This window comes from Dicentrarchus labrax, unplaced genomic scaffold (genome assembly GCF_905237075.1).
Source record: "Dicentrarchus labrax unplaced genomic scaffold, dlabrax2021, whole genome shotgun sequence".
Lineage (NCBI taxonomy): Eukaryota > Metazoa > Chordata > Actinopteri > Moronidae > Dicentrarchus > Dicentrarchus labrax.
This window is the reverse complement of record NW_026136724.1, coordinates 15,275,317-15,288,156: the sequence shown is the minus strand read 5'-3', so window position 1 is coordinate 15,288,156 and position 12,840 is coordinate 15,275,317. Positions and strand designations below refer to the sequence as shown.

General features: G+C 42.8%; 1 protein-coding gene across 1 annotated transcript; it reads right to left on the bottom strand.

Moving 5' to 3' along the window:
- Positions 1 to 2,838: 2,838 nt before the first annotated feature.
- btg1 (B-cell translocation gene 1, anti-proliferative) lies at positions 2,839 to 12,359 on the bottom strand. The gene is made up of 3 exons (XM_051392477.1): positions 12,289 to 12,359; positions 10,890 to 11,508; positions 2,839 to 7,280 (listed from the first exon to the last, which is right to left on the bottom strand). Exons 2-3 carry the CDS (start codon positions 11,032 to 11,034, stop codon positions 6,877 to 6,879), a joined length of 549 nt encoding a protein of 182 aa, XP_051248437.1. The 5' UTR covers positions 11,035 to 11,508; positions 12,289 to 12,359; the 3' UTR covers positions 2,839 to 6,876.
- Between the last annotated feature and the right edge of the window lie 481 nt (positions 12,360 to 12,840).

Genomic DNA, 12,840 nt, shown 5'->3' with positions numbered 1-12,840 from the left:
ATGTCAGCGCTGAGGATGAATAGCGCCCTGAGAGGAAGGGGAGAGATAGCTGGTATAGCCTATATACCCTGGAGACACACACAGGCAGGGCAGGGATCTGTTTCAAAGAGGAGTCAACTTGTCCTTGGAGTATGTGAATGACGCACACTCTCTCGAGGAGCACAAGGATACTAATAAATTGGAAACTCAGTGGATAAACACACTAAAGTACTGATGTTGGTTGATGTGGTTTCCGGCTGTACAGGTCAGTAAATATTGGGCCCTGGACACACATTTAATAAGAGTGTGTACCAGATACTTAAAGGGAAAGATTTCAGATTTTTTTTTTTAGTTGTTTCTGCATTTAATAGTGGTAATAAAACAGCAGAATCAAACTTTCCCCTTGCTGGGGGATGCCTGGCAACCCTCACCCCTGCACCCGACTTTGAGAAGTAGTGAAGTACCCTAAATACACACAAAGCCCACAGTGTGAGGCACATTTGGAAAAGGGCTGTGTGACTTATGCAGCTGCGGCAGAGCTTTTGTCCTTAAAGCAGGGGAGCATAAAAACACATGCATACACACACACACACACACACACACACACACACACACACATACTCTGCAGGAGGACTACCCTGTCATCTTGCTGGCAATAAAGCGGGTCCCAGATGTCTGGCCCCCCTGTTAGCAGACACACAAGCTCACACTGTCACTCACCATGCCTTTGTTCCCAGACAGCAACATATTGCTTGTACACAACATTCAGGCTCAGTGTACATAGTAAATGCTGCCACAGACTCCGAGGACAGAGCACAGAGTAAGCTGACATTTTAGTGTGTTGTCAAAAAATAATATAAAATGCCTAAGTAGAAATTCAGTCCATGTTAAGGTCAGTTACTGTAACACTAGCCTGACTATGTTTTCATTCCACAGCACATCACATCATCAGACTACAACAATCTCTCTGCTTGTTCTCCTTATCTTTTTAGTGGTAATCAGCCACACCTTCCAGAGCGTTCTACCTAATCAGACCATCTCTACAGGGTGACCTCTGTTGCTATGTGAGTGGGAGGGGAGGGAAGAAAATATTACACAGCTGTTTCATCAGTGCCAAGCTGAAACTCCAATGCAATTCTTAGACGACAATTTGATGATGTTCTGACATATGTTGCAATAGGAGTTGGATGGAGTGAATATGGATTGGTTTAATAACATTAAAAGATAGTTATGCTGATGTCTTGCATCTCTTAATTTACATAAAATCATAATGAAGTTCATTTCCATCATTTGGCCTGCCTTAAGGAAATATTAAAGTGAACTGAAGCACAAATTGAGTCTTTAAAAAAACCCATTTAGGGGTATGTTTATGTAAGAATCACTTCAAAATCAAAATGATACGTTTCCAAACGGGCACAAGCACTGCAATCCACTTCTTGTTTTTCAGAGATGAAAAAATGTGTCAAAACATCTTACACAAATGAGTCATTGCAAAACCCTGCCCAGGGAGGATTGCAAAATCCTGTTAAATCTGGATCGCTTGTGTTAGTTTTGGATGGTTTTCATTCACCCCCCCAGTCGATAATATTTTCAAACAAAAGAAACCACACTGGGCCATATAGTCAGACACACCCTGGGAATCTTTGACCTGCTTCCACCAAGATCGAACAGGAGAATTAAGCTGTGTGCAGCAGAGAGATGTTGCACTAAAAAAGAAAACAGGCCTAAATATGATAATCTCTCATTGTCTTTCATGCTGACTGACCTCAGTAACTTCAAACTACAATACCCACACTCCCCAGCTGCTGAGGCCTTGTGCTAGCCAGTGTTTGGAGAGGTAAAGCCGGACTTAAACACAGTCACCTTCCTGCTCGGTGCTCGGTGCCCTCTGCCCCCCCCCCATGCCCTCGGCTCCTGCTAAACCAGCTCTTCTAGTTCCCTCCTTTGTCTGTGTGTCAAAACGAGCCAAATGTTTTTCTTTTTCTGCCTGCTGCTAAGCAACCTGGGGGATTCAGAGTGCTGCAAAGGATTGCAGTCTTAATCCAAACTCTGGGTTTTGCAGAGTCAGCTGGTTCGGGTGCAGCGGTATTGCGCATATCAGTGCCCTGGCAGAGTTTTTTGAGAGAAGAAGGTACCATCTGTCGCATTGCTATCATTTAAGAGGTGGAAGCACTGGCAGCTCCATTTGGACGGAGAATGGAAGCCCGGAGTTTTATTCCGAACGTCCGAAAAAACATCATGTGCAATTGGACTGGAAGTGATTGGATTTGCCGATCAGGACAAGCTAAAGTCCTTTTAAGGGAAAGCAGCAAAGGGCTTATTAAATGTTCCACAGTTCCTCCCAAAAATATGGAGCTACATCAACATCGCTGACAGTCATCCAGTCCATCACTGAGGCAGATTTTTGTCAGTTTGCAGGTTTGGGTTTCAAAGTTTAAACACAAATTATCCCACCATTTCTTTATCAAATTGAGCTACAGATCCAATGTCAATTGTGTAGCAGGAGAATGTGCTTATGGAATGTGTGACCTGAAAATCTCTTTACATGCTCTGTCGTTTACTGTCCCAAGAGAGGGGTGGCTGTTAGTGAGGCAGGAGAATTGCTGACTCCTATCCATTCCTTCTGGCACAGATGGCCCACTCAGACTCAAAGGTCAGAATCCTATCTGGACCTCAGCATTGTGTAGCTGTGTGTGTATTCTCTGGTTTACCTGAAGGAGGATCTTACACTGAATCTTGTATGTAAAAAGCTTAAGTACAAATTTCTACTTTGGAATTCAAAGACTGAAGCCAGCCCTTGATTTAGAATCATTTAATAATACTGGATACTCAGTAAATAATGACACTGCTCACAGGGGATATGATGCCAAGATAGGAAATCTTTTATTACAGAGAAAAAAAACTTTTCTTCCAAAATATAGAAATCTGTACAACTTCCGCACAATCAATTTACATGAACTGTACAAATTTACAGCAGTTCATCACAACATACCCAAGGAAAAGAAACTGAACACAATAAAGATGTACTGACATGAGATCACAAGATAGACAGCTTTTCTTCTTGGGTAAGCTCAGATTTTTTTGTCTATTTTCTGGTTTTGTAGGTAAATAGAAAAAAAAAAAAAAAAGGAAAAAAATGAAATGAAAAGAAAAAAAAAGCAAAGGATACGTCTACACTTACAGATCATGGAAACTAATATTTTTTTTACCAAAACAACTTTGGTCCTTGCCAACACTCCCATCACAAATGGCTTCACTTACGAAAAGCGTTATCCATGTTAAAAGATGAAATACAAAAAAGGAATACATCTAAAAACACCTCAGGATAGTAATTATTGGCACTTCCCATGTGTAATGTTATGTACTCTACCATTTGTTGTACAGTTACAATACATTCTACAATATGTAACACACCTCAAATGTGAAAGTGGCAATAATTCAACTAATCAATGACAATTTTGACGACAACAACAACAACAAAACTGCTGTTCCCTTCCTGCTTCATGTCTTAACATGCACAACTTTTCCACAAGGGTATTTATTGAATGTCCGAGGCCTGAGTTTGGCAATACATTCCAGGAGAGACTCCTCTGTCTCAGAAAAAAAAAATGTCACACAACTTCAACTTGACATATTTAGTGCATTTTATGTGCTATTTTACCTCTGACTACTCAAAGCACTCTCACGACAATTCTGTTACCTATGTGCGCACAAGCTGAATGGATGCCATTTAAAATGATCATTATTACTGAGGACTTAAACCATTTCGGGTGGTGGTAGTACAGTTGAGAAGGTGTCGAAGGGGATTTGGGTTTAATTTTTTTTATTTTTTTGTAGCTCTAAAAACAAGGTCTGTTAAAAGTGGGTTAAATCACCAGACTAAAAATCCCCTCAATAAAAGAGGATAAGGAGGAGAAGATGGGGATGGCAGAGTGGAAAGATGAGAAAATCTACCAGTGTGACCATAAAATACATCTAGAGAAAAGTGAGACGAGACGATCATCTCGTGTCCGAAATATAGACCAATCTCATAACATCTTGTCACATGACATTTCAAAAAAAGAAAAAAGAAGCTATAATGGAGCAGCATGATTTTAAAACTGGTGTCCGCCATGGAAACCAAAGCTCTGGGCTCCCATCCCAGCGAGCTCCTCTCCATCTGGCCCAACATGGAATCACTGCTTTTCACAGATTGCTGAAGGGAGTATCAGCAGAGAGCAAGGGAGGGGGGTTAGGGGTTGCAGTGCGTCAAAGGCTATAGCTCTATTACCCATGATCCTCTCAGGCTTAGGGGAGCTTAAACACCCATAGGTTTGGTGATGAGCAGCGAACCAGCCTGCCGTGACAGATTTGGATAGTTGGCTAAGGCCCGAGCAACACCCGAAGCCGACCCAGCATCTGTTCCAGCTTGCTGGGAGCCACTCAGCCCCAGAACTAGGAGTGAAGTGGGGGTACGTCAGACAGCCATCACATCCTTTCATATGCATGTAAACAAAGTCGCTACTCAAACGCAGTAATCAAGTGCAGCGCAATCCAGTGAGATGAAAACAGAAAACAATGGCCTAGTACCCTCAATTCTTCATCTTTGATCCATGTTTCCTCGTCTCTCACTAGACCCCCTAGTGCAGCTTGAGCACGCCAAGCGTGTGTGCTGGTTTTTATTTTATTTTATCCATCACTGCTGAGGGGAGGGTCGAGGGCTTCTGGTCAGGGTGGGGGATGTTGAATAAGTCCAGAGGGGGGGCTGGAGGGATTTTAGCTGCCCTGGACAAAAAGAGTCCGGCCCTGGCCCCCCCTCTCTCACACCAGCTCCCCATCCCCACCTTCCTTACCCAGCTCCCTATAGTGATGGATGATGATATGTGTCACATTAAGTCTACCTGCATCCACAGGGGGTCAGCTAGCAGCATGCTGGCTTGCTTTTGGCTGAACAGGAGGTCTGAGCTGAGGGGTGATATGTGGCACTTGAGGCATTCTAACCCCCCCCAACACACACACCACGAGGGGTGAAGGAGAGGGGGATTTGAAGCTGCCAGGCTGGAAAAGGGGTACACCTCCAGTGAGGGTCCAGGCAGCACGTTGAACCAAGCTGGCTTAGATAAGCCTGATATTAGTTCAAAAATTACGAATGGCTCATAATTCATGACAATGAGGTCTCCGTAAGGCAATGCACCTCCAATGCACACATGAGGGGAAGTCTCTCCCTTTTACAAGACCTTGGAAATAGCTAATGTAAATGAAAATAGCAGGCTGACAAGGCCTGGTGTTTAATTCAAGTTAAAATTAATCTCTGAACAGTCGGCGCTCCAGACCTCCCTTTGGCCAAAGTCTCACACAGTCATCACTTAGTCCAGACCTTTCAGACTAACTTTTTTTCTCCATCAGCAACACAAATCACCATCTGTGTGTGTCTGAGGGGGAAACAGCTTAGCTCTGCATTCTGCCAGAGCGAACAGTGCCATATGAACGGATGACAGAATGTTTCTAACATACCACCAAAAATACTCTCCACCTAAAAAAAAAAATAAATCAACAGCTCTGAAATGTTCACAAATACAGTGTAAAAAAAAATTGAAATTTGAAATCCAGAGTTGCACACCCCCGATTCAATAGACATCAGTCTATCCCAACGTGGGAGCTACAGTATGAACAAACGGCTAAAAATGAGGAGGGCAATAAAAACGGTGTGAGAAGATGACATTCGAATGGATGGAATGCAGGCGATTTTCTCTAAATGTACACATCCCACACAATCTAACGTCAAAGTGCATTCAATGTCAATTCTAACAGGGCCACATGACTAAAAGTTGGGGAAAATAGGCCCCCCCCTTTGCTACACTTCAAATTTTGGTGATGCAGGAGATGAGAAAGTGGAAGGGAAAAGGGGGCAAAAAAATCAACAACACGGGAACTTGATTGTGAATTTCAACAACATTCATAAACTAAGGGGAGGGGGAAGGAGACGGATCCCCTGCCCTCCCCCGAAAAGCTACACATACATGGGTGATGGGAGGGCGACAGTGCAACAGGACACACTGGTATCCATAGGTAGCAGGTGTCACAACACATTCCACTTGCACTTACATACAGGCCGAGAGAAGATTGAGATGAGGGTTTTTCTGAAATCAGTGTTGATGGTAGAAAGAGGGAGGAGGAGAAGTTGAGACTGAACGCCTTTTTTTCCAGCTACAAGATAGAGAAAACTAAATTCCCTGTGGTCCAAAAATGGTTTTTCATATAAAATAGAGATGCTTTCATTGGGCATTTCTTTACCTTGGATGGCGAAAGGCTCAGTCTAAACCTCAACTTCCCCCTCACCCAGGAAACAAAACAAAATGAGTAAAAGCAAATTGAATAACCTCTTGATTTTGAAATTCGAGGGGTAGTTCCTGGTATAAATCCCTTACAATTTAGGTTTTGGTGTTTTTTTGCGGTGGTGTGTTGAACATGTACCCATAGTAACCACAAGTAAGAAAAGTGCAAAGTCAATGATAGCCCCTTCAGAGATGGAGCTGATCACCATGCTGTTTACAGTCGAGGGGGGGGGGGTAGGCGGAGCCAGTCTCCATGGGGGTTCCTGGTTGGTTGGTTTAGCTGCCCCAACAGTTCCATTTCCACAAAGCTTCTCCTAAAAAAACGGAGTGCCCAGCTGATCCAATAACACAACAGAACAGATGATAATGGGGAGAGAGGGTAAAAAATATCAAACCTACAAGGTTTCCATCACCTGGACGATAGGCCACATCCTCTATTTTTTTTTCCTTTTGCTTTTTTCTTCTTTCACTATTTCATTTCATATTCTTAGCTTTAAAAAGGCTCACCCTGATCTGGTCATAAGATCAGACCAGCCATGGCGTGACCCTGAACGAAAGTAGGCCGGGGTGACGCTGTGCCCCTTTAACTGGACACAGTCATCATATTGTAGGTTTTGGAGGGACTGGTTCTGCCCAGCACCATCAGTTCCTCCTTGCAGCTGATGTGACTGTCCACCATGTTGCCCATGGGCCCGTTGTTTCCTGAGGGGGAGCCGGTGACAGCTGTTACCGGCATTCCTGGGGGGCAGGGCTGCGACTCGTACAGGACGCAGATGGAGCCGTCCTCGCCGATGCGGTAGGACACCTCGAAGGGGTCCACCCACAGCGTGAGCTCACTGGGCAGCAGCAGGTAGAGTTGCTGGATGGTCAGGCCGATGCGCTGGCCCGCCTGCCCCACCAGTGGGTCCATCTTGTGGTTGATACGGATGCAGCGGTAACCTGAACCCTTGCAGGGCCTGTCTGGGAACCAGTGGTGCTTATATTGCTCTGCAGAGAGAGAGGATGGGAGGAAATGTTTAGCTTTGGAGTGATTACCATCAGCCTGTAACAACATGCAATGTTGGTTAAACATTTGCACAGATGAGGATTCAGAGAAGACGGGGGGGGGGTTACTAGATTATTAGGTTTTATATTGTTGCTGAGTAGCAAAAACACTGAACTATAGACGGCTGAACAAAGGTCGAAACAGAAAGTAGACAGACTGTACTTTGTGTCCATCTGACTTAATCAACATATTACGGCTGTAAACTGTTTATGTCATGATGGATCATAAAAAGTAAAAAAAAAACAGTGCATTTAAAAAGGGTCTAATATGTGATATATCCTTTTTTTATTATGACCTAAATATTAATTTTTAAAAAATTAGTCTAAAAGGTTCAATTAAATTGAAACTCAAACATGACTGAGTGTGTACTTTTAGGTTGTCTCCAAATGTTTAGGAAAAATAAGGCTTAATGATTAAGAGTAGAAGCAGAAATTAATCTGCTTTTTTGCCAGGATGTAACTTAAGCTGTTATAAAATAAGACAAAATAAAATCAAAAGACATTATGATGCAAAAGGAAGAAAAAAACCATCGAAGCAAACACTTTAATCCATTTAATGCAGTCACCACATAAAAGCATAAACCATGTTACTTTTGTGATAACGTGCTGTACCGGTGGATATTGTACCAATGTTAGATTTAGCCTGTAGCTCATGTTGAAAACATAGTGGTCTAATTATTCATAATAAAGTACACTGTGTAGTTATGTGCAGGCGTTCAAGAAAGGAAAGAACAACATCGCCACCTGTTACAGGCCTGATAAGCGGCCATAAACAGGCGGCCAGCAGCACCCTGGGCCTACGTGACAAAGAGAGGGCCATTGAATTGCACAATCCCTCCCCTGGCCGCCGTCAGTGTCACAAAGTCTCCCATGACTGCCTGAACAAAAAAAAAAAAAAACACACCAAAAGTGTCGAAGTCCCAGCCAGCCATCTGGGACAGCGGGCTCCACCTCTTAAAGGGAAAGGACTCTGTTTTTCTTTTTATCGTCTGTGGGGAAGTTTTTCGAAGGGCAGTGAAACTGGTGATTCAGAGTGACGCCACTCACAAGAACGCTTCAGGCATGTTAGTGGTTAAGATGATGAGAGGAAAAGAAGACGGTTGACGGTCTGATTTTGGGTGTATGAAGAAGTAAAACATATGGCTCATTCTTTCCCTGCGACTTCACTTTTGCGACATTAAAAAAGGGCTTTTTCATTTCTAGGATAGCTGGATAAACCGGCTTTGTTTTCATTTACCAACCCACCTCCTATTTCCTCTGACATGGCTCATCCATACTGAATTCCCACTGATACTAATTTCATTGTGGCCAGTTAAACAAGGGGGTATGTGAAGCAGGCCAGTATTCAGGGGCCCAGAGGCCACCTGTATGGATCCACAGGATAATAACACCCCCTTACCCTTCCTCCCCCCTCCCCCTCCTCATGTGTCTTATCACAGAAGGCTGTATACTGCTGAGCTAATGGACGGGCTGGCACTCTACAAAGAGCACACGCGGCTGGATGATCTTTCAGACTCGGACTGAGCCACAAAGGCAGCCACCTACAAACCCTAGAGCAGCTGGGAAAGGATCAGCTCAGCGGGGCCTATTCTTAAAAACAAGGGAGGGGGGAGGAAATGGGGAAACGGAAAAGTAAGCAGACGACCGAGTGCTTAACCTAAAGAGTTTAATGAAACTGGGTTGTTTATTCAATCTAGCTGACCGCTGAAAACCACAAACACGTGGGTATTTTGCCACAGCCTGGAAGATCAAATCACGCCAGAAAAGCGGAAGACTCAAAATGCTAACTACAGTTGCACAACTATCATGGTTTCAATCTGGTCATTGGGACTAATGTCTCTACTTCCCTTCGCTCAGCACAAACAAGGGGAAGCGAGGCACTCTGCTTTCCAGCATGCAGACACAATAGTGGGTGATTGTGATGTTTCCAGGCACAAAAGAGCTCTGACTGGCCTAGTTTAGTAGCAGTGAGCCCCACAGGGTACTACCACACACTCACTTTTGTTTCCACACATTTGCCTCGTGCTTAAAAATAAAAAATCCTTTTAATTAGATTATACTCTGTATACTGTAGTATTTTTAAGCAGTATTTTCAGAGCAAATGACAGATTAAACCTTATAATTTACATCACTTTGATATAATGAATGTTTATACTTAAGTACAGTGGGAGTTACTTTATTTTTTTTGTGGATTTCCCCTCAATTTCCTCCCTGAGTCAATGCACTGCCCTAGTCTTTAATGTCCTCCTGTAGGCGCCCACCATAACATCCCCTCCCCCACATATGGGCCTCACTGCAGACTCCATTCAACTCCCAACTTTTGTCTGTTTACAAACACCATCGTGGAATCGTGCTCCCACAGACCTTTACGAGGAAATCTAACTCAAGATTTGCTTCAACTAAAATTAAAAATCACCCAAAAATACAACACACATAATTATATAAAACACTAGTGCTACACAGTTCTTTATGGTTCTCTTATATTTAGCTGAAATCCTACAATCTGCCCAGCGGCCTATGGTGTTTTTATATAAGTGAGCTCCTTATGCAGGAAATGTAGGTCATCAGATGGAGTGAGGCAGATGTATGGCAGCTTTAGAGCCCTGTGACTGGAATGTGTTTACAGCAGGAAATGAGACACAATCCCCGAGCACCAATGTTCTCTAAAACACTCAGTAATGCTCAAGCTGTATAGGCTAAACAAAGGAGGACATAAAAGGCTAAATTTGCTAGAAAATAAACCGAGAAAAGGTGATTTGATTTTTTTTTTTTTTTTTTTTTAAATAGGGAATGTTGTCCCCCAATTAAATGAATGGGGGATGTGGTCAAATAGGTCCATTTCAAACTGCATCTTTAAAATATATTAAAAACAACAAGCAAAAAACTAAATTGTGTATCAAGGTCATGAAATCACCATTTAAAAAACACAAAAGTCGCAAAATGGTAGGACATGAATTGAGGGAAATTCAATGAAAAAATAAATATAACGCAATCTTTATTAGTGCCCGTATTAAAGAAACCGTACGCGTTTTCATTATTAACCACATTTCGTCAATGCATTACGTAATTGAGCTCACTAGGGGCTGTTTTGCTCAGCTCTCCGAGAGCTTTATCGACCGAGGCGCACTTCCTTGTTTGAGCCAAGCCGCTGGGTCCACCCCCTCCCCCCCTCTTTTTTCCTCTTACAAACAAAGTAACTAACCTCACTGCCTTATTCTGGCTTTTTGTTACAAAATAATCGACTGTATCAATTTTATCGTCGACGGAAACATCCACGAACCCCTCGCTGTGTTTATACTTTGACGGTTTTAGCTCTCTCGCTCTCCGACGTGCGCAAACAGTGGTGCGCGTTGGTATCGCTGATAGTGATACTTGGGAGAGAACAAAGAAATGCTTCTTACGAATCGTTCTCAAACCGATTAAATGTCGAATTTAAGCCCTTGACGATAAAACAAAACATAAACTTACCGATGGAGTGTGTGTTTTAACATGTGAGGTGGTGTTTTGTGCGTGTATGTGGATATTTTTCTGGGGTTTTTTTTTTTTTCTTACCTGCCAAAATGTCCTGTAAGCTTTGGCTGAACGTCTGGACCTGTCGATCGTTTACGTGTCCTTTTACCCTCAGAAATCTCGACAGAAATCCGACGGCGGCGCTGATCTCTGGCTTCATCGTTCCCCGGGCACAAAGGGTATGCATTGAGAAAGGCAACGGCGACGATCCGCGCGGGATTGTTGTTTTTCTCTACGTGTTTTTCCGACGGTCCGTCTCCACTTCTGAGCAGCGATCCTTATCGGTTGGCGCTCGCGTTGTTTCTCTTGGCATTTATTTGTCGAGGTAGAGGAAAGTTGTTGTTTTTTTTTGTTTGTTTTCTTGTTTTTTTCAGAGAGAGACCGTGTACCAGGACGGTTCAGTGCGCGCAAACAGACGCCAGGTATTGGTAAATACAGGGGGTGGAGGGGGGGCCCTTGGTGCCACGTTGACCAACCCTCCCTAAACACTTTCCTACTCCAGAGTGAAGCTCTTAGTGTTGGGGAGAGGGTTTATATAGCGCCCCCTCCCTCCCAGCAGCCTCGACACAAGCTGCTACAGCAACAACAGCTCAGCCAATCCCGAGCCGGCCTCCGTCTGACGAGCCACATATAGGAGGAGTGCGGCGGTCACGTCACAGCTCTGAAAATAAACAGAAGAGCGCAGCATGAAACCGTGCTGCGTTCACAGACTGTCGGAAATAAAGGGAGGAGGGGGAGTGTAGAGAAAAGAAAGAAAAGAAAAGGAAACAAAAGCAAACGATAACAAAGACTAACTCACATCTCGGTTGAAGGAGTTGGAATCCGAAGAAGCAACAGGATACACCAACACTATAGCACTAAAATGACTTTACCTTATTGTATTCTATTAAAAATTTCCCACGGGTGACAAGAAATGTAGTGTACTGTTAGGCCAAACACAGTTAGATTTTGTTTGTCATGTCCAAAAATCCAATCTCTCGTTGGCTCATGAACATCTCTGATTGGCTGATAATGTTTCCAGAGTATAAACTATAAACTCAACATGGAGAAGCAGCATTTACTATGCAGCTCAAAGTTGGAATGAACATCCAGAATATACAAGATTTCCCCACACTTTCACTTCCCTTAAATCAACATTTTTTTATGTTCCCCACTGCCTTTGACTGAACCTTAAGCACTTATCATCGTCTTTCATCTACAGTACATCTTTACTTCTAAATCTAGTATTTGTTTCTCTGTTTTTAAGTTTTAGTTGCCATCTCTTTAATTTGAATTCTTACATATTCTGTTTTATGTCCTGTTTGACTTGCCCTTTGTGTACGAAATGTGCAGATAAAAGTGAAGAAGAACTCTCTTTTTAAAAATGGTTTTGTGCCTCATTTAGAAGAAAAAAGTCTTCAAGCGTAACTTTTGAATAGATTTATCTTGATTTTATACTCACTTTCCACTATATAAGAATGTTTCTTGGATGCAGTAACCTTTATCTTCCCCATTCTCAAAGTAGAAAAAACATTCTGACATCCTGACCAGCTGCAGATCTTTGTTTCATGTCGTCTCACATCTCTCACCCCAGTTTAATCTCAGCTCTCTACTGTCTCCTACTGTATCCAACACAGATGAAAAAGCCAAATACATAGAAACACATCACACTGTTAGCTACACACGGCTAATGTAATGCTTCAGCATTTTTGAATTTTCCACTTTAATCATTAAAAACCTATAATAGCTTATCTTTTCATTGATGTTCTCTAAAAACCATGTATCTACACAGTGTCAACTGCTCATGATCTAGGAAAGACTGTCCTGTTCTCAGCTCTGTGACTTTTGTTTTTAAGTCCAGTGGTGTTTTATTAAGTATTTAACAAAGTAAGAGTTTTACTTTGAAAATCCAGATTCATCAAATTTGGAGATATGTGGTTTTCACTAGAAAACTGTATCTCCTCTTCCCTTCAAAAATATTCCCTGCAGCAATTTTTTTTTGCAGCAAGTATCC

Coding starts and splice junctions, on each gene's coding strand:
- btg1 (XM_051392477.1), bottom strand. CDS start 11,034: ATGCATACCCTTTGTGCCCGGGGAACGATGAAGCCAGAGATCAGCGCC. Junction 7,281..10,889: donor CTTACAGGACATTTTGGCAG/GTAAGAAAAAAA, acceptor CTCTCTCTGCAG/AGCAATATAAGCACCACTGG.